General features: G+C 36.9%; 1 protein-coding gene across 1 annotated transcript in view; it reads left to right on the top strand.

Annotated features, from left to right (window-relative positions):
* Nucleotides 1–13,691, top strand: part of LOC105470180 (leucine rich repeat kinase 2) — a 145,173-nt gene that overhangs the window by 112,848 nt on the left and 18,634 nt on the right. Inside the window, exons 42-44 of the mRNA XM_071071872.1 lie at nucleotides 6,139–6,309; nucleotides 7,810–7,910; nucleotides 10,989–11,183. Of these exons, the coding sequence (XP_070927973.1) occupies nucleotides 6,139–6,309; nucleotides 7,810–7,910; nucleotides 10,989–11,183 (467 nt within the window). The remainder of the gene's footprint in view (nucleotides 1–6,138; nucleotides 6,310–7,809; nucleotides 7,911–10,988; nucleotides 11,184–13,691) is intronic.

Below are 13,691 nucleotides of genomic sequence, written 5' to 3'. Positions count from 1 at the left end.
TCTCAGACATCAGTTTGAGCAGGAAATACAACATTTAGGGGTTGGCATTTGTTTGGAGGGGGGGATCACTCTATCTTTAGGGAAACTTTATATAGTTAGTTATTTGTAAGTAAAATTACAGGTGGCTATACGTCATCTTGATGATTGCAACTCAATTAAATCACCATGCCTGACACAGAAGAAAATATGCTAGAGGATATCTCACTAGGGAAAAGGTTCCAGTTCAATTCTTGCCCACTCAACTTTTGTATTGAGATAAACAAATGGCTCCAGATTCCAATGCCTGGTTTTATTTTTGCTCCAAATACATATATAGTCTTTTGTTTTGCATAGGTACATTTTAGAAGTAGACTGTGTATTCTCATAAACACTTCAAAGTGTATGTTCTGGCTGAGAGTGTCTTTGTGTAGTTCAATGAAATTAATTATAATTTTTTTCAGTACCGTGCTGTGCGTCAGGCCCAGTGCCAGGTATATTAGAGACAAGATCTCTTATCCTCATGCCAGGGCTGAAAGTTAGCTATTATTTTCTCATTTGCCAAATGAGAAAACTGAGGCTCAGGGAGATTATATAACTTGCAGAATATCACTCAGTAATTGGCCGAGATAAGAATTCGGTCTGAATGAGAACCAGATCCAGAGATATTTGGCTTTAAATTCTATAGTCTCTTCTAAACCATATGTGACTCTAACATGAAGAAGCTTATTTAATTTTCCCTATTAAAAAAGTCCAAACAAAACAACAGAGCCATGAATAGCAAATATTGTCAATGAGAGGTTTGGAAAAACAATCTTAAAAGATGAAATTCCATAGACCTCATATATTCCTACCTGAAAAAAGTGGGCACAGGACAATGATTTTCTTTTGGAAGATCTGCTCATTTTTGTCATGGGACATGAAGGTGGACTGGACCACTCAGTTTCTTCTTTCTGCATCTCCCAACCCAGTCTTTCTGTTCATGGGGTGAAAATCTGTTGTTGAAGCCTTGTCTACTTAATTGGACAGTGGAACTCTCGGGTCTCTATGGGCTGTGTTCTTGTACTTGGGCTCTGCTTCTCTGCTCTGTGGTCTGGGTCAGCTAGCAGCCACTCAGTTCACCTTGGTTCAGACTCATGGCCTTTCATTTTCAGTATCTGATTTCTGGTTTTGCTCAATACCTGTCTAAAATGTAATACCCATCTGATTCTTCATACCAAGCGACACAATTGCTCCTGATCCCTTTTAATCTCCAATATTGAATGGTGGTAACATAAATATGGAGACAGATCATGACAGAAACCCAGGGCCTAATCTTTTGTGCCCACTCTTCTCACAGGCTTCTTAATACTTTGGAAGCCTTTTTTTTTTTTTTTTTTTTCTGGCTGTAACCTAGATTTTCCCTTTATCATTACTCTATTATTGTTAGAGCACTTCTAATTATCTTAGCCCTAAACTCTGCCTCCAATTTTAAATAACAATAATTCTCACTCCTACTAATACTGCTACTAGTACTACTGTCACCAAACTTTTTCTTCCCCAAAGCAGTTCTGTTTGGGAAGAAAACAGTTCCCTCTCATACAATTTCAGTTATCTTCTTGTCTTTTCTGTTTCATGAATCTTCCTGTTAATGTTACATCTTTTAACATGGAAACTTCTAGAGAAACAAAAGACGATGGATTTGTTAAACTTTTTGGGTGCAGTTTTATACGAACTCTTACCGAAGTGTGTGCATTATGAGTGTGGGTCCATTACAGCTGTAATGGGAGCAGAACCTTCCAGAGCATGAGCGATGTGCTGGGCTTGTGCTTAGCTCTGTCCATGAGTTGAGCATCTCAATCCTTAGGACCCTCTGATATATGTGCTATTACTATTTCTAGTCTATAGATGCAGAGACTAAAGTTTAGAGAGTATCAAAAACATTTACAAGGTCCTATAGGACAAAACTGTAAGACAAAATGCATACCCAAGCAGCTTGAGAGCAGAGCTCCTGTCCAGCACTGTGATAGCTGGGGACGCAGAAACAGAAACAATGCAATTATTGACAAGGGCCGTGGTGCCATGTCTGTCCATATTTTGAAAATAATTATGGTATGGATATTTTCACCTTTAAATAACTTGGAGAGTTTCAACATTAACTCAGTCAAATGGATATATTTATATCATATCTGGTTGGGAGTGACAGTTAATTCTGGGTCCTGTGGCAATTGCACTTTTGACTGAGATGAATGCTGACTGATGGCTTTAACATTTAACTAATGTGATATTATTTAACACACCCACATAAATACTACAGTCTTTGGGTAAATAAAATGTTACTGGCTGGACATACACGAATATCTGATGGAGATTATGGAACATACTCTACTCATACTTCTCTGAAAGTAAAAAATAAAGTATATGTTTCAGTACACAATGTGATATATACTCAGACTTAATTCATAAATTTCTCTTATTCTTCATCTATGGATCCTTTATTTATTTACTTATTGCATTTGTTAAAATACAAGCTTCTCTGAAAAATTATTTCTAAAAATAGTTTTTAGACAATCATATTTTCTCAAGTATTTTAACATTATAATCATTATGATAATTCTCCAAGGGGAAATTATACTTATTTTTTATTCATTTATTCATTCATTTGGCAACAATATATTGAACATTTACCAAGCACCAAACTGGCTCTACCGCTTAATAGTGGCATGATGTTCATCAGGAAATTGTTAGTGCAATCAAGAACACTAGAGATTCACTGGGAGAATTTAAATAAGCTTTTAGAAGGATATTATATTAGAATTGAGGCACTTGATGAATCTATAAATAATACTATGTTTTCATGCTAGAGATCGTGCCAATGAAGATATTTACTTTGAAAAGGGGAAGATGAGAAGTTTAAAAGCATTTCCATATTGAAGTAAATATTCATTTCCATATCTTCACAGTTATCTTCTCAGAGTTCTCTGACTCATTGTGAAAAAAAATTCCAACCTTCTGCACAGCTCTACGATCTTCAGATTGTTGCCTAGAGGGGTAAAATTTATTCTAAAAGGAGGTGTGCACTGGATGAGAATTTAGAATTAGATGAAATGACCCCTAGAGTCTTTTCCTGCTTTAAGAGCCTGTGATTCCAAATTCTAACAGTGCATTTATCAAGAAAAAAATATGCTGAACATTTTAGTAGTTTTTGAATAGTACCTGGATAAAATAGATACCTAATAAATGTGCTCAATGAATAATAAATAACTGATTAAGATTTAAATAAACCTCCCAAATCTCTTTCACATTCTAAGAAGGGAAGCATAAAGGTTGTTAATGAACTAGTGACTGTGTGGGTAGCTCATTATTTTTAAGTACTCTTGACTTTGCTGTTCATTATCTGTGTGGCCTTAGGAAAATACATATATTTCTGAAAGGATTATGTCATTTGTAAAATAGAAAGTCCTTATCTGTCTACCACAGATGATTCTTGTGCATATCAAAAGAAATATTCAGTAAGGCATCTGTAAAATAGTAGAGAGAGATGAATTAGGAGCTATTGTGATTCGTTTACATTATGTCACAGGTGCACTTTATTAGGGATATGTTTTAGAGCTGTCTTAATTACGTAATTCTTTAACTTAGATTGTGAGAATGATATTATGGTTATATAGGAAAATACCCTTATTCTAAGGAAATGTATATTGATGTCTGAAACATTGTATCTGTAACTTAATATAGTATATAACTTATGCTAATTTACATGATAATTATATGTAATTATATTACTATGTTACTATGTATACAATCTATTTACATGCATGTATGTGGGGGAATGTTATCCTCGGTTAGTGTAGTAGGCGTTATCATGCTCAAATTCGATATCTCCACCCTTCCAACTCTTCATGCTTTTCTAGCATGGTGAGGACTGCTGAGCTCCATCTTTTGCTGGTAGTCTCTCTGTCAAATAGAACTGTTTCCAAATTCAGTCATTTACTCCTTGAAGGCTATGAATTCATACTTTGTTATATTTTTCTGGCTGCATATTTAAATTACTCTTACAATCATATAAGTTCATTGTAAAAATTTTCGAAATAAAAAGGAAGATAAAATGTACAGATAATTTTAGCAAATGAAATAATAATTATATTGGGATGTTTTCTTCTTAGATTTTAATTATGTACATTCCCATCAACTTTTTATTTTGAAAATGTTTAAGCCTACAGAACAGTTGATAGAACAGTACAGGCCAAGTGCAGTGGCTCCTGCCGGTAATCCCAGCACTTTGGGAGGCTGAGGTGGGTGGATCACTTGAGGTCAGGAGTTCAAGACCAGCCTGGCCAACATGGTGAAACCCCGTGTCTACTAAAAATACAAAAATTAGCTGGGCATGGTGGTGGGCACCTGTAATCCCTGCTACTCGGGAGGCTGAGGCAGGTGAATCGCTTGAAACCAGGAGGCGGAGGTTGCAGAGAGCCGAGATCACACCACTGCACTCCAGCCTGGGCAAGAGAATGAGATCTCCATCTCAAAAAAAAAAAAAAAAAGAAAGAAAGAATAGTGCAGTATACACTCATATACCCTACACATAAATTCATTGATTATTTACTTTTTGCCCTACTTGTTCTTTCTTGCTCTGTTTGCATATGAATGAATCGCTGAAATTAAGTTGTAGACATCATGCCATGTAATCTCTGAACAGTGTGTGTGTATTTCTTTAGAATAAGGATGTTTAATCCAGTCTGTCACTGATGGACATTTGGGTTGATTCCAAGTCTTTGCTATTGTGAATAGTGCCGCAATAAACATACGTGTGCATATGTCTTTATAGCAGCATGATTTATAATCCTTTGTGTATATACCCATACACCATGGAATACTATGCAGCCATAAAAAGGGATGAGTTTGTGTCCTTTGTAGGGACATGGATGCAGCTGGAAACCATCATTCTCAGCAAACTATCGCAAGAACAGAAAACCAAACACTGCATGTTCTCACTCATAGGTGGGAACTGAACAATGAGATCACTTGGACTCGGGAAGGGGAACATCACACACCGGGGCCTATCACGGGGAGTGGGGAGGAGGGAGGGATAGCATTGAGAGTTATACCTGATGTAAATGACGAATTGATGGGTGCTGACGAGTTGATGGGTGGGTGCAGCACGCCAACATGGCACAGGTATACATATGTAACAAACCTGCACGTTATCCACATGTACCCTAGAACTTAAAGTATAATAATAATAAAAAAAAAAGAATAAGGATGTTTACTTACATGATCATAATACCATTATCACAGCTAAGAAAATAATTCAGTTGATTTTTTCCACATATTTGATAACTTTCTGTCTATCCAGGATTCTATCCTACATTTTCTTTTAATTTATGTCATAGCATATCATCTTAGAAAGTGATCCTTAAGTTACTGCATGGTATACATTGTTTAATTGTTTAACCATTTCCCTTTGTGATTGGATTTCTTTAGGTTGTTTATATTTTTATTATTATCACAAATGTTGAAATCACTCTTTTTTTCTGAAGAATTTAAAAGTAATTTATCTCTCTTGTGGAATAAAAGATTTATTTCCCCTTAAAAGAATTTCAGGCATGAACCCAAGAGAGAAGGCATTTTTTGTTTTAGTTGTTGTTGTTATTTTTATTTTTTATTTTTTGGGTAGAAGGAGCAAAGTGACAAGTTCAGGAAATAATGAGAGTGTTAGAATTTTGGTCAGGTTAAAGTGAGTTGGAGTGAAGTTTAGAAATCTTTCTGCTCATCTCTCCTGTTTTTAAAACACTGTCCTGGAAATAGTTAATATTAGGAATGAGAAAAATGATATAGGTTTTCCTAGTAAGCTTTATTTCTTAATTATGAAATACTACTTAATAACTTACCATTGAATGTTTATCCTTATTATCCTTCAAGGTAATTTTATTGAAGATTGAAGATACTTATAATAAAGATTGAAAGGATTTTATTGTCCTTTGAGGTCAATCTCGGGGGGTGAGATGTTATGAGACAGGACAATTAATTGACTTGATCAAAGTACCTGGTTATAAAAATAACACAGCCTGGTTTAGAACGTCTCTTCCTGACTCTCTTGTTTGGCATAGAGCCTAAGTGTATGCCTCCTTGGATGTATGAGCCCTGATGTTGGGCATATTTATTTTATCTGCTTGCTTTCAGGGTTTCGTGCACCTGAAGTTGCCAGAGGAAATGTCATTTATAATCAACAAGCTGATGTTTATTCATTTGGTTTGCTACTCTATGACATTTTGACAACTGGAGGTAGAATAGTAGAGGGTTTGAAGTTTCCAAATGAGTTTGATGAATTAGCAATACAAGGAAAATTACCTGGTAAGCTCTGTTTCCTCTACAATGAAGATTATTTTTTCTTAATATCAGCAGCCTTATTTTTATGTAATTGTAATTGTATGCTTAATTCCTTAAACAGATGATCATTTTTTGTTTAAAGCATAAATATTCTTAAATCCTATGGCATATTAATAAAAATCACCTGAAAAAGGTAGCAATTTTAGGCTTTTTAAAAGAATTCTAAATTAATATTGGTGTATTTAGTATTACATTTAGAAATATACTCAGAAAAGGAAATTGCTGTTAGAACTCCACATTTGGTGATTTTTAATTTTCATAAATAATTACTATGTACTCATTATCCTGGAATGTTTTCATTTTCTTGGAGTGAAATAATTTACATGCAGGAATGGAAGACTGAATGATCTATAATAATAATTTTTAGTAAGAATTGGTAAATGCATATTTAATGTTATCAAAGCTCATTTGGAATGGTTGTCTCAGGCTTTCAAGAAATTAGAGGACTTTGTAATTCATTCCTTAGCCATTACTTTGGTTCTCACCCCAAAATACCCTTTTAAATTTGTTTAGCTCTTCTCATATTTTCTGCTTTCCCTTTCATTTAAAAAATACTTTTGAGTGTACACGACGTGCCACATACAGGAAATAGAACTTTATCTTTTTTGAGTGTAACTTCAAGATTGTGGCAAAACACAACTTATTATTAATTGGATAAACCTTAGATATAATCTAGGTATTTCCTTTATCTTACTAGTTTTCTAGTGAAAATATTCAGGTCTCTGCTGGGTACAGTGGCTCACACCTGTAATCCCAGCACTTTGGGAGGCCCAGGCAGGCGCATCACTTGAGGCCAGGAGCTGGAGACCAGCCGGGCCAACATGGTGAAACCCTGTCTCTACTAAAAATACAAAAATTAGCTGGGCGTGGTGGTACGTGCCTGTAGTCCCAGCTACCACGGAGGCTGAGGCATGAGAATAGCTTGAACCTGGGAGGTGGAGGTTGCAGTGAGCCAAGATCGCACCACTGCACTCCACCCTAAGCAACAGTGAGACTCTATCTTAAAAAAAAAAAAAAAAATCAGTTCTGCATTCTGCATCAACCGGAAGAATAAGCAACATCTTATAAAAAACAAATGTGCACAAACCATCTGTGAGGACATAAGGATTAAATGCTTGCCTACTTTGAGTATTAAAATTAAAAGTAGAAGCTTAATTATTATATGAGTAAAAGTGTTTCCAAAGTCTATTTGAAATGCAGGTATAGAATGAAAATCTATTATTTTATTAAATTGTTATTTGGGTCTCTTTTGTTTCCATAAAAAAACGTCTTTTTCCACAGCTCTTAGTGGAGATCAATTTAACAAAATTAGCTTTTATTTTGTGATAAGTAAATTTACATAAATATAGGATTATGGAGATAATATTTTTCTTTGCAATATCTGGACCTTTTATAAACATTGAGGGGAAATATAAGTGTTCTTACTTATTTAGTATGCTAGCATGATGTGTTTTAATGTTTTAGATCCAGTTAAAGAATATGGTTGTGCCCCATGGCCTATGGTTGAGAAATTAATTACAAAGTGTTTGAAAGAAAATCCTCAAGAAAGGCCTACTTCTGCCCAGGTATTCTTATAATAAAATTTTGTTAATATTTTGTACAGAACATCATGTGCATATATGCATATATATATAAAATCTTCAAATATATATATACTTAAACACATAAATAAACACACACAGACAGAAATAAAAATACTTATAAGGCAAACCTCCTATAATTTTCACCATCCCAGGCACAGAAAAAGGACATTGCCAAAACCCCACGTGCTCCCATATGCCTGTCTCCTCTCCTCTTCTTCGAAATGCTTGCCCATTATTTTGCCCATTTTTCTGTTGACTCTTTTGCCTACAAATCAAATGAGAAAAAAATTTTCATATATAACCTACTAATCCTTTGTTGGTTTTATATGTTGCAAATTTCTTTTTCGAGTTCGTGGCTTGATTTTTAAATTTGCTGTAGGGTGCCCACTAATGAACATAATTTCTTAATTTTAATATATATAAATTTAACAATCCTTCTTTTTCCTTCTTTTTCTAGTTATTCCTGTTCGGTCCTGTTGTAGAGTCCATCTTTCTTTTAGAGCCACAAAAATATTTACCTATGATTTCTTCAAGCGTTTTAAAAGTTTGGTTTTGACAATTTTTTAATCCATTGGAATTGACATTTTTATCTGTATCCAACTCCTTTTTTTAATGTGGAAAACTAGTTTTTTCAGCTTGATTTACTGAATGGTTTCTCCCCTTTTGTCCCATTGATCTGATGTGTCCCTTTTGTAATTTATTAAAGATAATGCACATATCCACATGTACACTGTCTTCCACTGATCAACTCGCTTATTTTTCCTCCAGTACTAACCTGTCTTAATTCCTGTAGCTTTATAATGCTCTCTCCCTATTTACTTTTCTCATCCAGGAATATTTTAACCAGTCTTAGGCTTAGCTTTTCTACATAAAATTTAGATGCATGCTGTCAAATCTTATGAAAAACCCTATTGTCCTTTGGATTGGTCTTAGATTAATATGGAAACAATCTGGAGAGGATATCCTTATGGTATTAAGTCTTTGGAATCCTTTTTTTTTTTTTTTTTTTTTTTTTTTTGAGAGAGAGGGTCTCGCTCTGTTACCTAGGCTGGAGTGCAGTGGCAGGGTCACAGCTCAATGCAGCTTTGACTTCCTGGGCTCAAGCTATCCTGTCACCTCAGTCTCCATCAGCCAATTGTGTGCCACCAGGCCTGGTTAACTTTTCCTTTAATTTTTTTTTGTAGAGAATGAGTCTCACTATGTTGCCTAGGCTGGTCTTGAACTCCTGGCCTCAAGCAATCCTCCAGCCTAGGCCTCCCAAAGTGCCGGGATTATAGGCATGAGCCACTTGTACCTGGCCAAGTCTTCCTATTCTGGAATGGCATAAATTCTCTCTGTTTACTTAGGTCTTCTCAAGTGTCTTTCAATAAAGTTTTGTAATGCTACGTATAGGTCTTGCATATCTTTGGCTGGATTTTCTTGCTGCAAATTGCTTCAAATGCAATTCATGGCTTGAGATTTGTTTTTTAACTGCCTAGTTGATGTAAATCTGGTCTATGAATTGTACTGACAACAAGCTTGTGAATAGCAATTTTTCAGCAATCTTTTGCTCCCTCTCCCCCTTTCCCTGCACAGTCCCAAAGCAACTTTCCTTATATACCAGTGAAGGTGGAAATGTGGACAGGTTGATTTCTGCTTCTTGTTTATGCTGAATATGCAGTCCCTTAGGGTCCCAGCTTTATGGGTACAGTCCCTTTACTAAGACTGTCTTATCTTGGGAAGGCCGTAGACTCTAACTTCTTTCCCATGGGCCCCACAAAGCATCCAAGAGTATACATTTATTTTGTCTCACTTTGTCTTGGCAGACAAATGTCTTCAGGGCAAGTCTGGCTTTAGGGTCAACTGACCCCTCTGGTTTCTGTCTCTCACTGTGATTTTGGCCTGATAATGCCTTATGGTGTCAGATCTTCAATGTTTTTAATACATTGTTTTTAAAAAAAATCATTTAGCATTTTAAATTGTTTTTAGTTGGAAGATTTGCCCAAGTAACCTCATCCACCATATTATCTGAAAGAGAACTCTTGTGATGTTTTATACTTACACACATTTTAATAAATGTGGGTTATCTTTAGGTTGGGAGCTCTTGATTTTGTGTTATAATTAATTGGAAAAGTTTTAACTTTAAATTTTCTGATCAAAAATAGTCAAGTACAACTATGTTGACTTTATCAAACATTACATGCTTTCTTTTCTACATGGCTTACTTGTTTTTAAATTTAGGTTACCACCAATGTTAGTCACATGAACTTTTATATTTATGTCCACAGTAAACATTTTTCATAACTTGTTGTTTTACTATTTTCTTTTTTTTCATTTTCAACTGTATTTCACTTATACTTAACAGAATATATAACAAGTATATATATATATATGACAATATTAAAAAGCTTAGACATACTTATTTTATCTTTAAAATATAACATATACTAGGCAAGACAGGAAAACTCATCACTTTTATGGGATGAGGCACAGAGAGAGTAATGGGCTTTCTTGGTGTCTCCTGAGTGGTGGGTAAGTGGCCATGTCACACCTCTAATCCCAGTTTCCTGACTTATGGTTCTGTTTTCTTACAGTGCCTTCACACTGTCTTTCCAGATCATTAGTGTTTGAAGGACAAACATAAAAACATAATCTAGAGGTGACTTCTAAATTTTGTTACCAAAGACTGAAATTCCTGTTCCTTTCAACTACTAGAAGCTCAACTAAATTGTTGTCCCAAGGGTTTTTCTCTCACTTACGATGGCTCTGCAATGTAGAATTGCATGAAGAGTACCTCCTGACTCTGCTAAAATCCTATTTAATTGACCCTTGAGATTTTCAAGTGAAAAAAAAATACTACACATACCAAAAAGTATCAAGTACAGTTTAAAAATACAGATCTGCCTTTTCATGTAATTGTATCTGTAGTTTAGACACTAATTTTGATGAGCTAGTTGGGTTCCAGTTTAACAGTTTTTGGTTTTGCTTGACAGAGCTATAACATTTAAGTCTATGTTTGATTTTTCAAGGGAAATGAGTTAACTTGATAAGTACTGTTTTGTTGTCTTTGAACTTTCTCAGGTCTTTGACATTTTGAATTCAGCTGAATTAGTCTGTCTGACGAGACACATTTTATTACCTAAAAACGTAATTGTTGACTGCATGGTTGCTACACATCACAACAGCAGGAATGCAAGCATTTGGCTGGGCTGTGGGCACACCAACAGAGGACAGCTCTCATTACTTGACTTAAATACTGAAGGATACACTTCTGAGGTAAATCCAATGCTCTTTAAATCTTTTGTAATTTAAAGCATATACCAGTTAGAAAGTTACCTAGGGATAATTTTTTAAATTTATTTTGTACAAAGTAAAAATTTACAAATTTTACTTTTACAAAGTAAAAACAAAAGTATAAATTTTTTACAAAGAAAAAATAAATTAAATAAGAGCCAATGTAGGAATATTATTCAATTAGCCTTCTGTTAGAACAAGAGTATTCAGGGGGATGGAGCAAGATGGCCGAATAGGAACAGTTCCAGTGTCCAGCTCCCAGCGCGAGCGACAGAGAAGACCGGTGATTTCTGCATTTTCAACTGAGGTACTGGGTTCCTCTCACTAGGGAGTGCCGGACAGTCGGTGCTGGTCAGCTGCTGAGGCCCGACCAGCGAGAGCTGAAGCAGGGCGAGGCATCGCCTCACCTGGGAAGCTCAAGGGGGAAGGGAATCCCTTTTCCGAGTCAGGGGAACTGAGACACACAACACCTGGAAAATCGGGTAACTCCCACCCCAATACTGCGCTTTACCAAGGGTCTTAGCAAACGGGCACACCAGGAGATTATATCCCACACCTGGCCCGGAGGGTCCCATGCCCACGGAGCCTCCCTCATTGCTAGCACAGCAGTCTGCAATCTTAACGGCAAGGCAGCAGTGAGGCTGGGGGAGGGGCACCTGCCATTGCTGAGGCTTAAGTACGTAAACAAAGCCGCTGGGAAGCTCGAACTGGGTAGAGCTCACAGCAGCTCAGGGAGGCCTGCCTGTCTCTGTAGACTCCACCTCTGGGGACAGGGTACAGCTAAACAACAACAACAACAACAAAGCAGCAGAAACCTCTGCAGACACAAACGACTCTGTCTGACAGCTTTGAAGAGAGCAGTGGATCTCCCAACACGGAGGTTGAGATCTGAGAACGGACAGACTGCCTGCTCAAGTGGGTCCCTGACCCCTGAGTAGCCTAACTGGGAGACATCCCCACTAGGGGCAGACCGACACCCTACACCTCACACGGTGGAGTACACCCCTGAGAGGAAGCTTCCAAAGCAAGAATCAGACGGGTACACACACTGTTCAGCAATATTCTATCTTCTGCAGCCTCTGCTGCTGATACCCAGGCAAACAGGGTCTGGAGTGGACCTCAAGCAATCTCCAGCAGACCTACAGCTAAGGGTCCTGACTGTTAGAAGGAAAACTAACAAACAGGAAGGGCACCCACACCAAAACCCAATCAGTACGTCACCATCATCAAAGACCAGAGGCAGATAAAACCACATGGATGGGGAAAAAGCAGGGCAGAAAAGCTGGAAATTCAAAAAATAAGAGCGCATCTCCCCTGGCAAAGGAACGCAGCTCATCACCAGCAACAGATCAAAGCTGGATGGAGAATGACTTTGACGAGTGGAGAGAAGAAGGCTTCAGTCGATCAAACTTCTCAGAGCTAAAGGAAGAACTACGTACCCAGCGCAAAGAAACTAAAAATCTTGAAAAAAGAGTGGAAGAATTGATAACTAGAATGATTAATGCAGAGAAGGCCATAAACGAACTGACAGAGATGAAAACCATGACACGAGAAATACGTGACAAATGCACAAGCTTCAGTAACCAATTCAACCAACTGGAAGAAAGAGTATCAGCGATTGAGGATCAAATGAATGAAATGAAGTGAGAAGAGAAATCTAAAGAAAAAAGAAGAAAAAGAAATGAACAAAGCCTGCAAGAAGTATGGGATTATGTAAAAAGACCAAATCTACGTCTGTTTGGGGTGCCTGAAAGTGAGGGGGAAAATGGAACCAAGTTGGAAAACACTCTGCAGGATATCAACCCGGAGAACTTCCCCAACCTAGTAGGGCAGGCCAACATTCAAATTCAGGAAATACAGAGAATGCCACGAAGATACTCCTCAAGAAGAGCAACTCCAAGACACATAATTGCCAGATTCACCAAAGTTGAAATGAAGGAAAAAATCTTAAGGGCAACCAGAGAGAAAGGTCGGGTTAACCACAAAGGAAAGCCCATCAAACTAACAACAGATCTCTCAGCAGAAACTCTACAAGCCAGAAGAGAGTGGGGGCCAATATTCAACATTCTTAAAGAAAAGAATTTTCAACCCAGAATTTCATATCCAGCCAAACTAAGTTTCATAAGTGAAGGAGATATAAAATCCTTTACAGACAAGCAAATGTTTAGAGATTTTGTCACCACCAGGCCTGCCTTACAAGAGACCCTGAAGGAAGCACTCAACATGGAAAGGAACAACTGGTACCAGCCATTGCAAAAACATTCCAAAGTGTAAAGACCATCAAGGCTAGGAACAAAATGCATGAACTAATGAGCAAAGTAACCAGTTAATATCATAATGGCAGGATCCAGTTCACATATAACCATATTAACCTTAAATGTAAATGGACTAAATGCTCCAATTAAAAGACACAGACTGGCAAAGTGGATAAAGTATCAAGACCCATCAGTTTGCTGTATTCAGGAGACCCATCTCACATGCAGAGACACA

This window comes from Macaca nemestrina, chromosome 10, assembly GCF_043159975.1.
Source record: "Macaca nemestrina isolate mMacNem1 chromosome 10, mMacNem.hap1, whole genome shotgun sequence".
Lineage (NCBI taxonomy): Eukaryota > Metazoa > Chordata > Mammalia > Primates > Cercopithecidae > Macaca > Macaca nemestrina.
Note: the sequence above shows the minus strand (reverse complement) of the source record. Positions and strands in the feature narration are given on the sequence as shown.